The 15,608-nt window shown below is 39.5% G+C and overlaps 1 protein-coding gene across 13 annotated transcripts in view; it reads left to right on the top strand.

Moving 5' to 3' along the window:
* LOC310905406 (uncharacterized protein) overlaps window positions 1-15,608 on the top strand; it is a gene marked incomplete at its 5' end in the record, with an annotated part of 392,143 nt that overhangs the window by 59,820 nt on the left and 316,715 nt on the right. For all 13 annotated transcript variants that reach the window (XR_014588994.1, XR_014588995.1, XR_014588996.1 and 10 more), the window contains one exon: window positions 10,334-10,401. Coding sequence is in view for 9 of the 13 variants with exons in the window: in XM_083851633.1 (XP_083707759.1) it covers window positions 10,334-10,401 (68 nt within the window). The remainder of the gene's footprint in view (window positions 1-10,333; window positions 10,402-15,608) is intronic.

Here is a 15,608-nt window from a genome sequence, read left to right as displayed (position 1 = left end):
GGCACTTGTCATTTTGAAGTATCGCCCTTTTGAATGGAAATGGGGCAATCTTTTTCGGAGGTTGATGAAAAAAGAATAAATTCTTAACATTAATCAATGCAAAAGGATTAAAATGTTTCTGGAGTTACACAAAGTCACTCCTGTCAGCTGCGTCAGCTACTACCTATGTCCAATTTACTAGTATCTTTGATAAGACCGAGTATTTTTTGGAGAAGTCTTTATGTTTAATTTCATGTCTATTCCACATTTTCTTACCACGTTGTCACCCTTGAAGGACCTTTAACACCTTGAAGCCTGAAACTGCTGCTGGACCCACTGTCCTTATATTCTTAAAATACTCGAGGCAGGACCACCACACTTCCAAAGCAATCTCTTTTCTTATGGCCTAGAGCCAAAACTCGCAGGAATTGTTCAGTTGACTTTGGTAGCCCTTGCATCTGGGTTTTAGAAACGGTAGATCTGTTGAGAATATCTTTGTAAGGAATCATTCTTAGAAAATATTTACTTACTCATTCTTTCTCTGGTACAGTCAGGCAGTATTTGAATAGTAGTTTGGCCATTATTAGCAGGAATAAGAATAGGGTCATCTGCTCTAATATGCACTTAATTCACAAATGGGATAGTACGGCATATTCTTGACATATATCAGTGCTAATGTACTCTTTTGAATTTATAACAAAAGAAGTTTAGTTCTATGCTTCAGCGTTAAATTATTATTATAATCTGAATTTTAATTAAGTCTTTGCTATAGAAACATGTCATTTTAATGCTCTCAGTAATAAAATAATACATTATTTTAAGTAAGTAGCTGGAGAGATGTTATGGTAATGGTTGAGATCAAATGTGTTTGCACTCATTTTAGGGGTAGAACTGTTCTTATTTCTAGGTGTAACACAGTGGCATGATTGATCATTTTTTCTGTCTTATGCCGAAGTATGCACATATATAAGCAAAAATCTTCTGCAATTCTAAATTAGTAACAAGTGCTTTCTCAGTGGAAACGTTGTTGCTTGGTGTCATGTGTTTCATTTTGCCAGGAGTCACACAGTGCCTTCCTTCCTCTCACTGGGGTCGGTTGGACTTTGGTAGAGAAGTCAGCTGGAATGACTTGGCCCTTGATTAGCTGCTCCCTGTTTTTGCTTTGCACAGGGTGTTATGAGAGCAGGGAGATTCCTCTGCTTCCTTGGGATATTACAGTGCAGATGTCCCATATATCCACTGTAGTGCAGGATTGCACTGCTCAGGATTGTGGCTGCTCTGAAAGTTGAGCGGTCCGCACAAGAAAGTAGGTTGTGAACCAGACGTTAATAGTTTTGTGCAGTTTAAGGTTTGCTCTTTTAGTCGCTTTGTACCTGAATAACAAAGCAACAGGCCTGGATTCAGCTCAAAATATGCAGGTTATAGTTATTTAATTCCCTAAGTTTTTGTACAGGTGGAACTCTTGTTAAGTTGAAGGTTATTGGTAGAATGAAATTATTTGAAGTCTTATTTTTCACAACACTTCTTAATTTTGCAGTTTCTGCTCATAGTTTTTCAAATAACCTCCTTTAATCACAACATGCCACACTGCCAAAAGTTACTTACTTAGTAAGCATGTCATACCACAACATTTATGCATATTCGTGGAAAAACAGAAAACAAATATGGTATGAAAGTTGCTTCAGACCCAATGCAATCACATACTTGCTGGTAATTTACATGTGTATTACACAACTATTTATTCAGCCTTTAAAAGGGGAAAAAATGAGTTACCAAAGCAACTGCTATATTGTGTATTACTAATGCTATTTTTAAGACAAAGAACATTGGTAAGGCACACATATCGGTATCTCTTAGGAACAAGTACATGCTTTGCAAAGGGGAAAAACACCAGGACTATTGTAATCACCACATTTAAAAGGAAAAAAAAAGAATTTCTGACCTGTTTGTTAAGTATTTCCTTATAATTGAGATTTATCACAGTTTTACAGCATTGCAAAATATTCAGACAAGATTTTTAGGTAATATTCAGGAAAAACCAAAGGGAAGTTGTAGTAAGCAACAGCAAAGGCTAAGTGAAATACTTTCTCATTCGGGATAAGTCAGGTAGATCAGGCAGTATTTGCAATCTACAGCATGCAGCTGAACAGGCAACATTTATGTAATTACAGAAAAAGGCTCTATAAATACAAGCCATGGATAGTTTTCTTCCTTTCTCTTCTGCTCAGCCAGTAGAATAGTCCTCTGTCATTGCTCGAAGAGCTGAGAACATAATGTGCTCTGTACTTCTTGCCACAGAGCAAATGCTTGGGACAGAAGATGTTTGCGTATCACTGTTATGGGCCAAACAACTATGATTCTGTGTCATAGTGGAAAATAATAGCACATGACGTAAGCTTCAGTAAATCATTTTTGTCCTAAGTGCACTTAGAACTGAGTTACAGACTTTTAAAATGCCTGTTTCTGCTCGTTCTGGCATTCCAAGAGGGCACAGAAGAATACGGCCAGTTTACGAAGAGTTGGATTTTATAAATCATATTCCAGCCTTTTCTGATAACAGCATGCTCATGAGTAGACTGACATTTCCTTGATTCTATTTGCACTTCAGAATTGTTTACAAGATAATAGTTTCAAAAAAAAATCCTGGTCCATGGTGGCTCACTGTAGCCAGTGCATTGTAAGTGCCTAATGTTGATCGAAGTCCTTCAGATGGGATAAGTGATGCTATTTCTGAACACTATAGTGTGTTTCAAATGTTTTTTTTTTCTTTTTTGTAAACCTGTAGGGTTATGAATGTGAACGTAGCTTTCTGGAAGTAGTAGACAAAGATCTGTTTCCAGAAACCATGGGAAACTTTTTATTTATTTATTTATTTTCACAAATGCTTGCATCCTCACTTGTTCCCTGCAGAACCTTGTATCTGTGATGAGCCAAGGTAAAGCAATTGTCAGACTGAACCTAGCGGGGCTACTCTGGTGTTCTGCACGAAAATTAAGATGTTCTGGAACAAATATTTTGCTTATGGTGTTTAAAAAAATAATAATTAAAAAAAAAAAAAGGTTATGTATGACTTGCCCAAAGTCAGTCCTGCTTCCCAAAGTCAATCCTGCTCTAAGTGCTGATCACCTCCGTGAAAGACCAGTCCATTCAGGCTCTGGATTATTCACTTAAATAATTACCTATCTGATTTTTTGGCTGAAGAGCAGAGATGGTAATGAGCACCCAAGAAATGTTACATTTATGCAATGTAGGAAAAAAAAAAACACAAATCAACAAAAACAATCCACAAAGGATGTTTTCTGGATTTTATTTTAAAGGAGCATTTGCCCAGCTCTGGGTCAGACTTTCAGAGCTGCATAAATAAGACAAATTCCAATGAAAGAAGTGTGGCTGAGTTTTTCTACAACTCGTTGTGAACTAATGTTTGCTTAGTGAAAAAAAAATGATTTATGTGATATTACTAATCTGTCCTGTAACTTCTTCAGTCATTTATGTTGCTGGCTGAATAATGCTTCAAGTTTCCTGCTCTCCTATCTGATGAATAACAGCAATGTTTAAGTCCGTTGTTAATCCAGTATTAGTCACTTCACCACTCAGGTGCAGTGTCAGTCTCTGTCACCTGGTTCCAGGTAATCATCTGGGTAAGAATTTTGGGAGAAGCACGAGCCATGGGTTGGGGCATGCATTCTCTTTGTGGCTGAGCCCCGCAGAATACTTCAGGAGAACTTTTGTTTCTGCAATGAAGATTGAAGTAGATAAGACATCGAAGTCCATGCAGCAGTCTCCATTTTCTCTGTAAATTGTAGAAATCCTATTGGCATCTGGTGGAAAGTAGGTATGAAGCATTTAAAGATACTTCATTGCATCTACTATGCCCTGGTGGAAATGGATGACTCATATTAAGAATCCAAGAGTATCGCTTTCAGCAAAGAGGTGGAGATGCGAGCAAAGGTGTGAGAAGAGATGCATCTATTTTAATTTGTCTTTACTCTTCAACTCTGCATACTAAGGGCTTTTCCTGGCTCCCTCTGCTGGCTATGAAGCTGGCTTAGCATTTTTTTTTCCCCTACGATATTATTTTTGCTGATTAAAATAGCTATGGCAGCTTTGTATCTGTCTCGGCCTCCCACCCCCTACTATCCGGCTCTATGCATTCTTCTGTGCTTAAACACACGATTGTTTTTATGACTAATTCCTCTCCTTCCTTGTTAGATTACTGTGTAATTCATAGTTAAAAAGGAATCCATTCTTTTAAAAAGCAATTGGTTACTTCAAGAACATAAACAAAGGAGCAAAAAAAGAGAAAAATTGTGGAGTTCCTGAAATATTAAGTAGTAATTTCCAGTACGAGCTGACTTTTTATCAACACTGAAGTTAAATAATGAAAGAAAATAATAACAAAAGAGTAGGAGCAGAAGTCCCAACTACGAAATGTTTGTATTATGCTTTATACAATGCCTCTTTCCTAGTCACCTTAGAGTTGAAATACTGCACCTGCTTTATAGTATTTAAGCAATATTAATACTTTGGCCTGACACAGAATTTCCATCTCTAGAATATTTAAGTACAAACTGATTAAATCTGTCAGTCCTCCAGTAGAGGAGGTAATAAATATCATGAGAGATATATCCCAGAACATCCCCAGCCCACAGTAGGGGACACTAATCTGTTAAGATTATGTAAAACAACAAGTCAAACAAGCAAACAAAACAAAAGAAACAAAAAAAAAAACCAAAAACTCACCAACTTTTGTTCAGATACTCGCTTTTAATTCTGCATTCCACCACCTGGATCTAGTTTTCTACTGCATGTGCAGTTAAGCACAATTATTAGTATCTAGTTGGTCATTAGCAGACGCAGTCATGATATCTATGCATGATTTTGGTATTTGCACAAATATCCCATTTAAAGATCATCTGAAAGTGTGGCAACGTTTTACCTTAAGCCACAGAAAAATGATGAGTGCTGCGGCCAGGCGTGTATTAGCTGATCAGGAACAGCAACTGCTTCTGTGCTCGCTGTTCCAAACCACTTTGGGGGTTTTGAAAATGCTGCCCTGCACGTGTGGGGCTCGCTGCATTGCCAGAGCTAACGGGTAAGCATGGTGATAGGCAGAAACTTCGGTCAATTCTATCTTGTATTACGGCAGCAGGAGGATTGCTGTGGGATCTTGAATGTTTTTATCCCCCCAGCTTCCTGCTGAGATGATGTTATTGCTTGGGTTAAAAGCTAAGTGAATTTGTGTATGTACACACTCCAGTCAAATACACGATCGCTAATAATCTGCATAGCATGAATGGAAAAGCATTGCAGATGTGGTAACACAGACCTCCACTTAAACTAGTAATTCGCATTTGCTTTGAGGCGAGCTGCTACACTCTGGGTTGGAGATTGCACTTCCTTCTGAATTTTGTGCTGCCCTTCTCCTAAAACTCTTTTGGTTGTTTTTATTTAACAAATGAGTAGAAACTTAATGCTTCTTGAAAATTTTCTATGAAAACTTTTCTATATATTAAAAACAAATTTTTTACCAAGTGAAAAAAATAAGTTTTTAGTGCAGTAAAATAACTCCAATCAAAATGATCAAAATGGTTAAACTTAAGAAAATAGCTTGAAAGTTTGCATTTTTTTTTGGGGACAAAAAAATCTTTATTTTGAGTGCTGGGAGATGAGAGAAAGAGGATAGCAATTCTGTCATGTTTTGACTAACTTCTCTTGGAAGAGTCCTTGATGTTCTGAGCTGTAAGTTCTCATGGTGTTATGAACTATGTAAACTGATATTTGTAGTTTTGGGTCAGTCATAAAACCTGAGATCCTGACCTTATCTTGCAGCTCTTGTTTAACATTTGACTCATTAAATCAATTAAGTTACAGAAGTGAGTTATTGTGGTACAAATAATCATCGCTTCATAAGATGCCCACCACCCTACCTGGTTGCCTTTCCCTGTTTATTTCTGGCATTTGCTGCAATTATTTTTGCTAAAAGAGCTCCCATGTTTCCAGAGATGAGGGTAATAGGATCCTGGCTACTTAGGTAATTAAAAGCTGCAACTGGACAACAATTTACATACAGGCCAGTCACATCAGTCCATTCAGATAAAATATCGCAAATGGTGTACTCTCCACACAATGTCTTTCCTCAAAGATGAATAAAGACTTAATGTGAAGGCTCGTCATATTTTGGAGGGTGTCCCGTAGGCTGTGCTTACAGATTTTCAAACCCTTATCATTACATTTTCTGTTAAAACTAAAGTAAGACACACAGACTGTCGGTTGGTGAAAGATTTCCATGTATTCTGTGAAATTTTTTGAATTCTTATCACATGGAGAGTGTTTCTGATGGAAACGGGATGGCTGGGAGAGGTCAAGGGTAGGAACGGGCCATCTCTTAGTAAGGTGATGTTGTGTGATTTCGCCTTGTAAATCATTTTCATTCAGAAGAGGAATCTTTTAAATGTTAAAATACAGTTCATCCAGTTGCTAGTTTTGTTTTTTTTTCTGTTCATAGTTCGTGTGTTAGATAGAGCTGTCTTTTCACCAAGGTTTCTCACGTGCCAGATGCCCTCCGTGTATTGCCCTGCTGTTTAATGTGAAGCAAACGGGGTAGCTTATCTAACGTGACAGGTACAGCCGTCTGCTGCCAAAGCTGTGACAGGACTGACCAGGTTTGTCTGGGTGAGTGGTCGTCTTGATGGTGCAACACGGGAGCAGTGGGTCCAGTGGATGAACTGGAACAGTACAAGGAGACGCATGGCCTCTGAAGTGGAAAATCTGAGGCAGACTAGATGCTAATGTGCTATATAAAGGCATCAGAAGCTGTCGAGTGAAATTAGGATGGAGGTTTTGGGGCTGTAGCGGAGGATGTTTGGAGTTCCTCTCTCTTACAAAGTCTGGTAAGACCCCATTTGCAATAAAATAGGACGTAAGTCCATCACTGTGCAGTTAGGCAGATGGCTGTACATGTGAGACAGTGGAGGAGTCTCTCAGTGCTAAACCTAACAAGGCTTAGACTTCCCAACACCTTGGTGAGTAGAGCAATGTCAATGCACTGTAATTACACGCAGGAGTATCTGAGGGTCTGAGAAAGAGGTGCGATGTCTCTACTATTTCTGGCGCTGATTCTTGGTGTTTCTTCCATTTGCAGACCCTCTGTGCCATTTTCTGATGAGAAAACCCACCCCTGAGGGCACAATTGATATTAATGAGGTGTAAATGACAGATGAAGTGACAGGTGATAGTGTCATCAACAAAAGAAATAAAGAATACTATCATGAACAAGCACAAAACATTCACAGGACAGAAATGAACTCTAAATAGTATTGTTGGACAGGTTATACTTTTTTTTTAAAGGTAATGCACTGGAAAAAAGATAATCAGAGCATGAAATATTAGCATGAAATGGCTCTGTCTATTGTAGCTCTTAGCAAACATTTTTGTCAGGGCATATATTGTAGGGGATTGAGGAAGATGATTCATTTATTTGTTTAAGAGTGACAGTGAAAGAAGACATGCATGGCCATGGTAAGCTGGTATTTTACAATTTCTGTTTATGAAAGAAGAGGTTGTTGTTTATGGGTCACCACATAAATAAAGGAAGAGAAGGAAAGATGAGATTTAGCAAAGGTCATGAAAGCTTTAATCTGGAAGTGTATGACGTATGTCCTGATGTGTTAAATTCCCTTGAAGTCTGGCAGGATGTGAGGTTTTCACTATGTTTTTTTTTTTTCTTGATACGCTGATGGACTGATTCTTACCTGTCCAGCCACTCACAATCCATCTACTTTTTTAATCACTAAAACACATAAAAGCTGCCTTCCAATTTACCAGCACCTATACGAGCCCAGACTTGAAGAAAGGGCTGAGTTTAAGATGGTTTAAGATGATCAGCACACAGGTAATTAATTTCCACCCTCATTCTGGCCTAAATTTCCCACACATTTTGTAACGGTGGGTTTGGGTCTTTTTTTGTGGCTGATACCCCTCCAGGTTTCCCCAGGCTGCTGGCCTCAGCTCCGTTTGGCTGGAGATGCTGTTAACTCTTCCCTTTCCCCTTGCTGTGGCACGGTTGTCTGCAGAGCCCCCTTATTTTGGAGGCACAACTGCAAAAGGCTGACAGAAATTTGACTTGGCCTCGTGCTTCACTTGCTGTTCTGCATCACAAGCCTGAGCACCGCTCCTCTAGGGTGCTGTGGGGTAAGGCTTAGCTCAGCGTAATCTCTGCAAGAGCCTGATGGCTTTTTGGTGAAATCTAACCTGTGGCTGCTCATATGTGCCCCTTGCAGGCTTTCTGATCACTCTGATTGCTATTCTGTTTCTATCATCTTGACTTTGGAAGGAATTTTCCATAAGCTATACGGTAAATTACTGGTCTTAGTTGTAGGTGATTTAACAGTGAACCTGGTATTAACAGGAGTCGTATCAACCTTACGATACATTCTTGTATCAATTGTACAATGTATGGAAATATCGCCCTGCTCTGCAGTCATGTCCTCTTAATTACTTTCTTAATTAGTAATGACCTTCTTCAGTGCCTCATTGATGCTTTTGTAATTGCTCCCTGTATTTGGATGCCTAATGTTCTTTATTCAATTCTTCAGCTGAAAATATGTCTGCATGCTATAAGCTAAAATATGAGTTGTTTGGGGATTACCAAGCAACATCTGGTTAATATATATTTTTGTAGGGTGAGATACACAATAGTTTTCTGTAGCAAAAATAACTTATGAAACCCAAAATGGGAAAAACATGATACGCTTGCTATCATGTACGTTTATGACTCAGTAGGATTTATTAAGGCCTAGTGTAGTTTGGACCATTTGTAGCTCAACGGAATGAGAAAACCCCTGTTACTGGATTTAGCTGAGGAGCTGCAGCTCTTTTATTTCTCCAAGAACACTGTCAGCTGGATCCCACTCCCGCTCAGTCAGCTGGCTTGGATCAGCTGGATCAACTTCTCTTGGTGTAAGTAGGAGTTGGAGTGGGATGGAGTTGCATAAATTGCTACATGTGGCTGATACTGGAAGATAGAATTTGAATTCCCTTTGTATTTTTTCTTCTGAAAACCAAATAAAAAGATAAAAAAAATACTAGTGTCATTAGTTACAATTCTAATATTTTAGTGTCAGGAAAAATGCAGGCCATGTCTCATTAATTCTTGCTCTGATGCTTGTTCAGGATTCGTTGTTCTTATTTAACACTTGAAGTTATGATTGTATTACTGGCACTCACAAGTCACACCAAATGTCTATCTGATTGGACGACCAAAAACTTTTAGAGACTTGTTTCTGATGCGGATACTTAAATTAAAAATTCACAATGCACTTTCCTCAGATATTGTGCAACATTCCTTTAAAATTCAGCGTTCCAGTGAGCAATCTTCATTTGATACAATATTCATGGGAAGTAATCACAGAAGGTTGCAATGCGGTCGCAGCAGATTTGTTTGGAAGTTCAGTGGCATTTGGTTGGGAGTCTTTGCAGGGAGCTTGCTTCTCACTTGGTGATGCACGATGGTAAATCCCTCCGTCCTACTGCTGCTTGGCATGTTGGCCACTCCTGGGCTGCTTGTGCTGGTGTTGTGTTACTCAGTGTCCTGAAAATAAGTCCTTTAAAACGCGCTAGCTAAACTATTTTGTCTTTTCTTTTAGAAGGAGTGTGTAATGAAGCCTGTTTGCTCTGATTTGATAGTGGGATGTTTCACTGGGTAATCTGGTTCCTATGTCAGGCTACGCATCTGTTGCTCAGTGTGAATAGCAAAATTACGTGATTTAGCTGTCACCAGCTGATTTAATGTCAGTGGGTTTGGGGGTTAGTAATCAATTCAGATACAACTATTTAACTTGCATTCTCTGGGAGTCTCTTGCCACAATAGGAGGGAGCACAGCAAAACGCTCTGCTTTTCCAAAACATCCCTTGATCTTATGATTTGACAAAATTTGTTTTGAGAGAGTTTTGTTGCAAGCCTCCAGAAAGAAATTGGCAACTCATCCATAGTCCCCTTAGGGTGATATCTTCAGTGATTTATGTAGGAGTCTGTGGAGCTGAATATGTGGGGAGATTATTTTTGACATTCCTGGCTTGGAGAAATTATGCATTTTGTATGGCTGGATGCACTAGTTCTCAGGTGGCACTGATTTTTTCAAGGTAAAAAATAACGATAGCTAATACATGTTTTCACATTTAATTATTTTAATTGTATTTTAATTTAGTTTTCTAATCAGAAGTATCATTTTCTTGCTACTTGAATTTAAGTGATTGTGAGGAGTTTCAATCACAGATGTTTAAAGAACTAAGTAATGTTGAAATAAATGCATAAAGCTGAAATATTTATTCTGTTTTCCCTTCTGTTCTGTAGGAATTCAGCTCCTTCAAGTGCTGGAGTTGCAATGAGATTCTGCTGGGAGAGCCTGACAGGACATTCAGGTACAGACGTAATAAGTCTCTAGAAATCACAGTGTGATTGCCTACAACTTCCTAAAATGAGGCTGAACTCAGGGGCCTTTTTATCTCTGGATATGTTTTCCTCTCTAAAAATATGAATGGACTTACTTATTTGAAGGCAATATTTACCCGTATTCTGGCTCTATTTTTTTTTTAAATTAGTTCCTCTTCTATGCCCTGAAGTAAGAAGCATGAGATCCTCTCCCTGAGCATCACAGGTGACTGAGCTTTTCAAAGCACTCAGTATTTTTATTGGTATCACTGCCTGTGGTACACACACAGGCGTCCACAAACTCTTACCCCTCTGCCTGTTCTCTTTTGAATTTGTCTCGAATCATTTTTTAGTGACTTGCTAGCTACATCAGTCTTGTCCCTCATCCCTCAGAGACTGCTATGCCCTCATCAGGTTGATTTCCTGATCCCATTCAGTTAGTGGAATTTCCAGTAATTTCATGTAATTTTGGGTCCCAGTACTACGCTCCTTTCCTTCTGATGCTGTCATTTAACTTCCTTCTCACCCTGTCATCAGTAAGGTCTCATAGCTGAGTTACAGCCAACTCCATTTCCTGTCCTCAATGTGCTTTCAAGATAGCTCTTTGGTTTTCTTTGACACCCACCTTCTACTCCCACTCCTTCACTGTGGTTCCCTCATCATGGAAATGTCTGCTCGGATCGAATACACAAATGTGCTCCAGGAGCTCTGCTCTCACAGAGGAAAATAGTTGTCGGAGGGCTGCGAATAAAACAGGCTCTGAGCTGAATGGAGCGGCTGCTTTTAGGAGGAGAAGCATTGCAGTGCATTGCAGAGCAGCATGATTTGGATGAGGTATAAATGACTCATTTAAAGCCATTCCTTGTTTTTTTCTGTGAACCAAATGTGTTTCTAAGCTGAGAGAATGAATGTGACATAAACCTGGAAGGGAGACTCCAGATCATTGTGGCATTCCGTGGTTTCGTTAGTGTGGCAGACTGCGTGTAGTATGGTTTCTTGACAGTTAGGAATAGGTTTTGGTTTGCCTACACACTTGAAACCGAACCAAGAGACTTTCCTGTTTTCTTAACATATGATCAGCAAACATAACTCTTGTTACACTACATACGTAATTCCCATAATATTGTCAGTTGTGCCCTGATGTAACGTGTAAAGACACAGAGGATCATTTCTTCAGGAGATGTAAGCTGGTGAGGATGAGAGGTGTTCTGACAGCCAGGCACTCACACACCAGATCTTTCTTTCCCATCCTTGAAACAGAAAAAGCTGAGCCTGTATGAGTGTTCTGGATGGGCGGTTGGTAGGTAGGCTCCAATACCACAGCCGATGCCATTCTCCAGCTTGAAGCAGAGAAGGTATGTTGGAGGCAACAGAGACAAGCAAATGCTTCAGATGGAGTTGCATAATACCTATTATCGAAAAAATAATTGAGCGATAATGTAAGTCTGTAGCTCTTTCTCTTCAGTTGGGATAGTTTAAGCTTTCCAGTATCAACTTGTACTTATCAGATAGTAATGCATCAGCATTAGTGTACCTGTCAGAGAAGCGCAGGGTACAAGCAGCATTTGCTAGATGGACTGCAGCAGTTTATACAGATAATAAGATCTTTATTATAAGAGTGGTTACTAGAGATTCAGCCAAAGTTCTCCTAAGTGCTGCATAAATGACCAAGCTGAAGCAAAACAAATCATTTCACACGTGCCAGTGACCGAACTGAAAGGAGAAAGCGGGCTTTTTGGTTCGTGCCTGCCTCAGACCATGCTATCTTTGCATGTAAACAGTGGCAGCAGAGATAAATGCCAGAAAAATATGCGGTGTCCATCCTCACATCTTTAAAACTGTTTGCAAAATAGGTATTTTTGAGACACTAGTAAACATATACATGTTGTTCTTAAAAAAGAAACAGGTAGGGCTCGTTTTGTTGGTAGATTATCCGAGGGGATTATTTCCCTGTGAGTATCCTGGTTGGCAGTGAGGGCTGCAGCAAAACCCTTGAGTATGTCAGGCTGTGTGCGTGCTGGCTGGAAGGCTTCTTTGGGATTTGTTGGCTTTATGTACCATGTTGGTTCATTTACCATGGCTGGTTTGATTATGTAGTGTCTGAAATAAATATATCATACCACAGTGATTATTCACTGTTTGTTTTGTTTTTAGATTGGGGTCCCAGTATTCTCTTGCTTAGAAAGATCAAGAAAGCACGACGTGCACTTCTAACATCGTTTTCTAATTTTTAGAAAAGAGACTAAAGACAATGAGCGGTGTCTGATGATAATAGTAATACTAGTGTGTTGTTCAAGACAAGTTAAAACAGGGAAAGGCAAATGATAGCAGTGAGTCAGCCTTTCAGAGCAAATAACTAGCACAGACTTTTACTCTGGGTGACACTATCACAACGCACTCGACCAGAAAATCCGCTACCAGAGGCCTTTTCTGAAGACGTCACAGAGAGAAAAATGCTCAATGTAGCAGCCATATATATTGAGAATGATCAAGGGAAGATTTAGGAAAAACTAAAGAGCTGAAAATCTAATTTCAGATATGAGGAAAATGTTGGACCCATAAATAAATTATAGCCATGGAACATTTAGAACTGCAGAATTAATTATAGCCTTAATAGAAGGCTGAGAGCAAGAGCCTACTGTGAAGGCATTACCGGGCTGATTAAGGCCAGTCTTGGAAACAGAACACTCATGAATATCTGTTTTGAACGACACCTGAAAATGCTGGTGTAGAAACCCAGCATGGAGTTTTGCAATCTCATATACAAAGGAGAGGTATGTGCCAGAGGCCAGGCAGACATCTGCCTTGGGACCGATACTTCCATTCTGCTTTGTGTGTTAAGATCAGTTATCACACCAGTGATAAGCACAACTGTCTTGAAAATCAGGCCTATTTTTATGGAAATGTTAAGTTCCGTTTTGTTTTTCTGGCATATTTTTGTAATTTTGCTGTCTCCTTTAGTCAGAATAGTTCTTCAGATTGGCCATTATGAAATTAGCGTGGATTTTTGGTATATATGAACAAACTGTGTTTGGAATATGCCACCAAGTAGTTGGATAAATAAAGAAAAAAATGATCTTTTTCAACCTGTCTGAAGAAAGCAGTCATAATTTTCTGAGTTATTTATTTTCTATGAGCAGGAGAATTATTAAAATATTTAGAAATTACACTGAGTTTTCTGAAGTAGATAACAGAGAACGTTTTTTCCAAATTGTGAATTCAATTATGGGCTGTAGTAAGAAGGGTGATGTTACCAATCTCATTGATAGGCAATTTGTCCAGGACGTAGTATTCATAGATTTGCAGAGTGCGTCTTTCATCCTGCAAGTACAACATGTTCTTGTGTAATTTTACTCAGGTGATCAATTTAAATTATAAGATTAGGAACAAGTAGACATCTGTGGACGGCAGTGGTGTGTCATACTCCCAGACCTCGCATCAAGGACGGGATGGTGGTAATGATGGTTAGTACGATTATGATTCAGCTCTGCCTGTTTATTTGTGATGAGGTTAAATGATCGCAGATTGGCTGCCGTCCAGTGAAATGGCTGAAGCGTGGATAGACGCAGGACACGCTCATCAGTAAATTTAAAAATAAATTTTAGATTTAGTTGAGGTTTTTGAAGATGGCATTGAGGCTGATGGCAGTTGCCCTCTTCAGATCTTCATAAACATCCTGTGTGTGGCTGAAGCCATTGTTGTGGAGCTATGACAAAGCTGAGATGTAGGAAACACTGTACATTTTGCCTTGGCAGATAACTGGAAATATGCCACGGTGCTTTTTCTTTTCTTTCACTTTGAGAGTTTAGACTTTCCATGTCAGGAATATTAGAATATTGTGCATGAGAGTAGGTGCTGTCGCTCACAGTAGAAGCTGAATATTGGTAGAAAACATTTCCATTTCTAACAACAGCAGAACGCTTATTTTGAGATACAGAGTTGCATATACTGCCCTGCTCTGCAGGTTTCCATTTTCTCAGCTAACATCTGTAAATAACTTTCAGCTTGTCCCTATTGATTCCCCAGCTGCTCTATCTCCCTTGTCGCAAATGTCAGAGACAGATGAGTCTCGAGGGGAGTGCGAGAAGGCTGGAACAGGAGTGCTGCAAAGAGCCATGGAGCAGTCGGGATGCTCCAGTTGGTCACCAGCGTTCTTCTGGCACCGAGAGTCTGGAAATTCATTGAAGTCATACAGGTTTTCTGAAAACCCACCCTGAACATTTACACATGAACAGCAAAAAGCATGAGTATACTTTGTATTTAATAGTGAATCATCTTCCTTTTCCTTCTTTTATTCTGTTTCCTCTCTGGGTTTTATCTTCCACTCACTGAATTCAATAGCAAAACTCAAATTAGCTTAAGTGGGACAAGATCAGTTCCTGTGCCAGGAGGAATTATTATAATACGGTGAAGATAATCTGGCATTTGATGTTTTATGTAATGATAGCGTGATATTTTCAGGATTATATTTACCTATGAGTTCTGAGTGAGGTTACGGAGCTACTGCCTGGTAATGTTTTCCCCTGTAGATATGAAATCATACACAGACTGTATTTTACAGGCTGGTGGTATCGGAGGGTCAGTAAGCATCAGAACCTATTCCGGTCTAAGCAGTGGACACTGCAATAGCTGATCATTAATTAAACATGACTGTCAGATTTGTCCTCAGCTATTTAGAAGACGGTAATTTCCTTGGAGTCTGGAGTACGAGACTGTGTGTTAAGGCTCGGACTTCAGTACCACGGATGCCTTCTAGGTAGGAATGCAAATAATCTCTGAGAAAAAGGGAGCAGACACAGGGCTTTACCTCATTGATAGGAAGAGCATTTTTAGCTGTAGGACAGCTTAAAAAAAGAGCAAAACTGCTTGCCTGGAAAGGACAGCAAAACCAAGGGAGGGTTTGTGAATCAGAGATGAAAATAGATACAAGAGAGGAGAGTCAAGTGCTACAGAAAGGCCAAGGCAAAAAGCGATGCCAGAGCCCCCTTAGGCCAAGCAAAACTTAGATGTACCTACCGACGCCGGCAGGTCCAAAAGCATTAGGTTCAGTGATGGTTGTTGCACAGCTGATGTATATATGCAGAGAAAATCTGACACATCCCAGCTGGGTCAGGCATACTGCACATTTGTACACAGCCTGTGCATCATATGTGCAGTGAAGTTGATGCAGTGCTCTATGCATATGTGATTCAGCGTT

Source organism: Anser anser (genome assembly GCF_964211835.1).
Source record: "Anser anser genome assembly, chromosome: 11".
In the NCBI taxonomy this organism is placed as follows: domain Eukaryota; kingdom Metazoa; phylum Chordata; class Aves; order Anseriformes; family Anatidae; genus Anser; species Anser anser.
The sequence above is the reverse complement of the archived record's forward strand: the minus strand, read 5'-3'. Positions and strand labels throughout refer to the sequence as shown.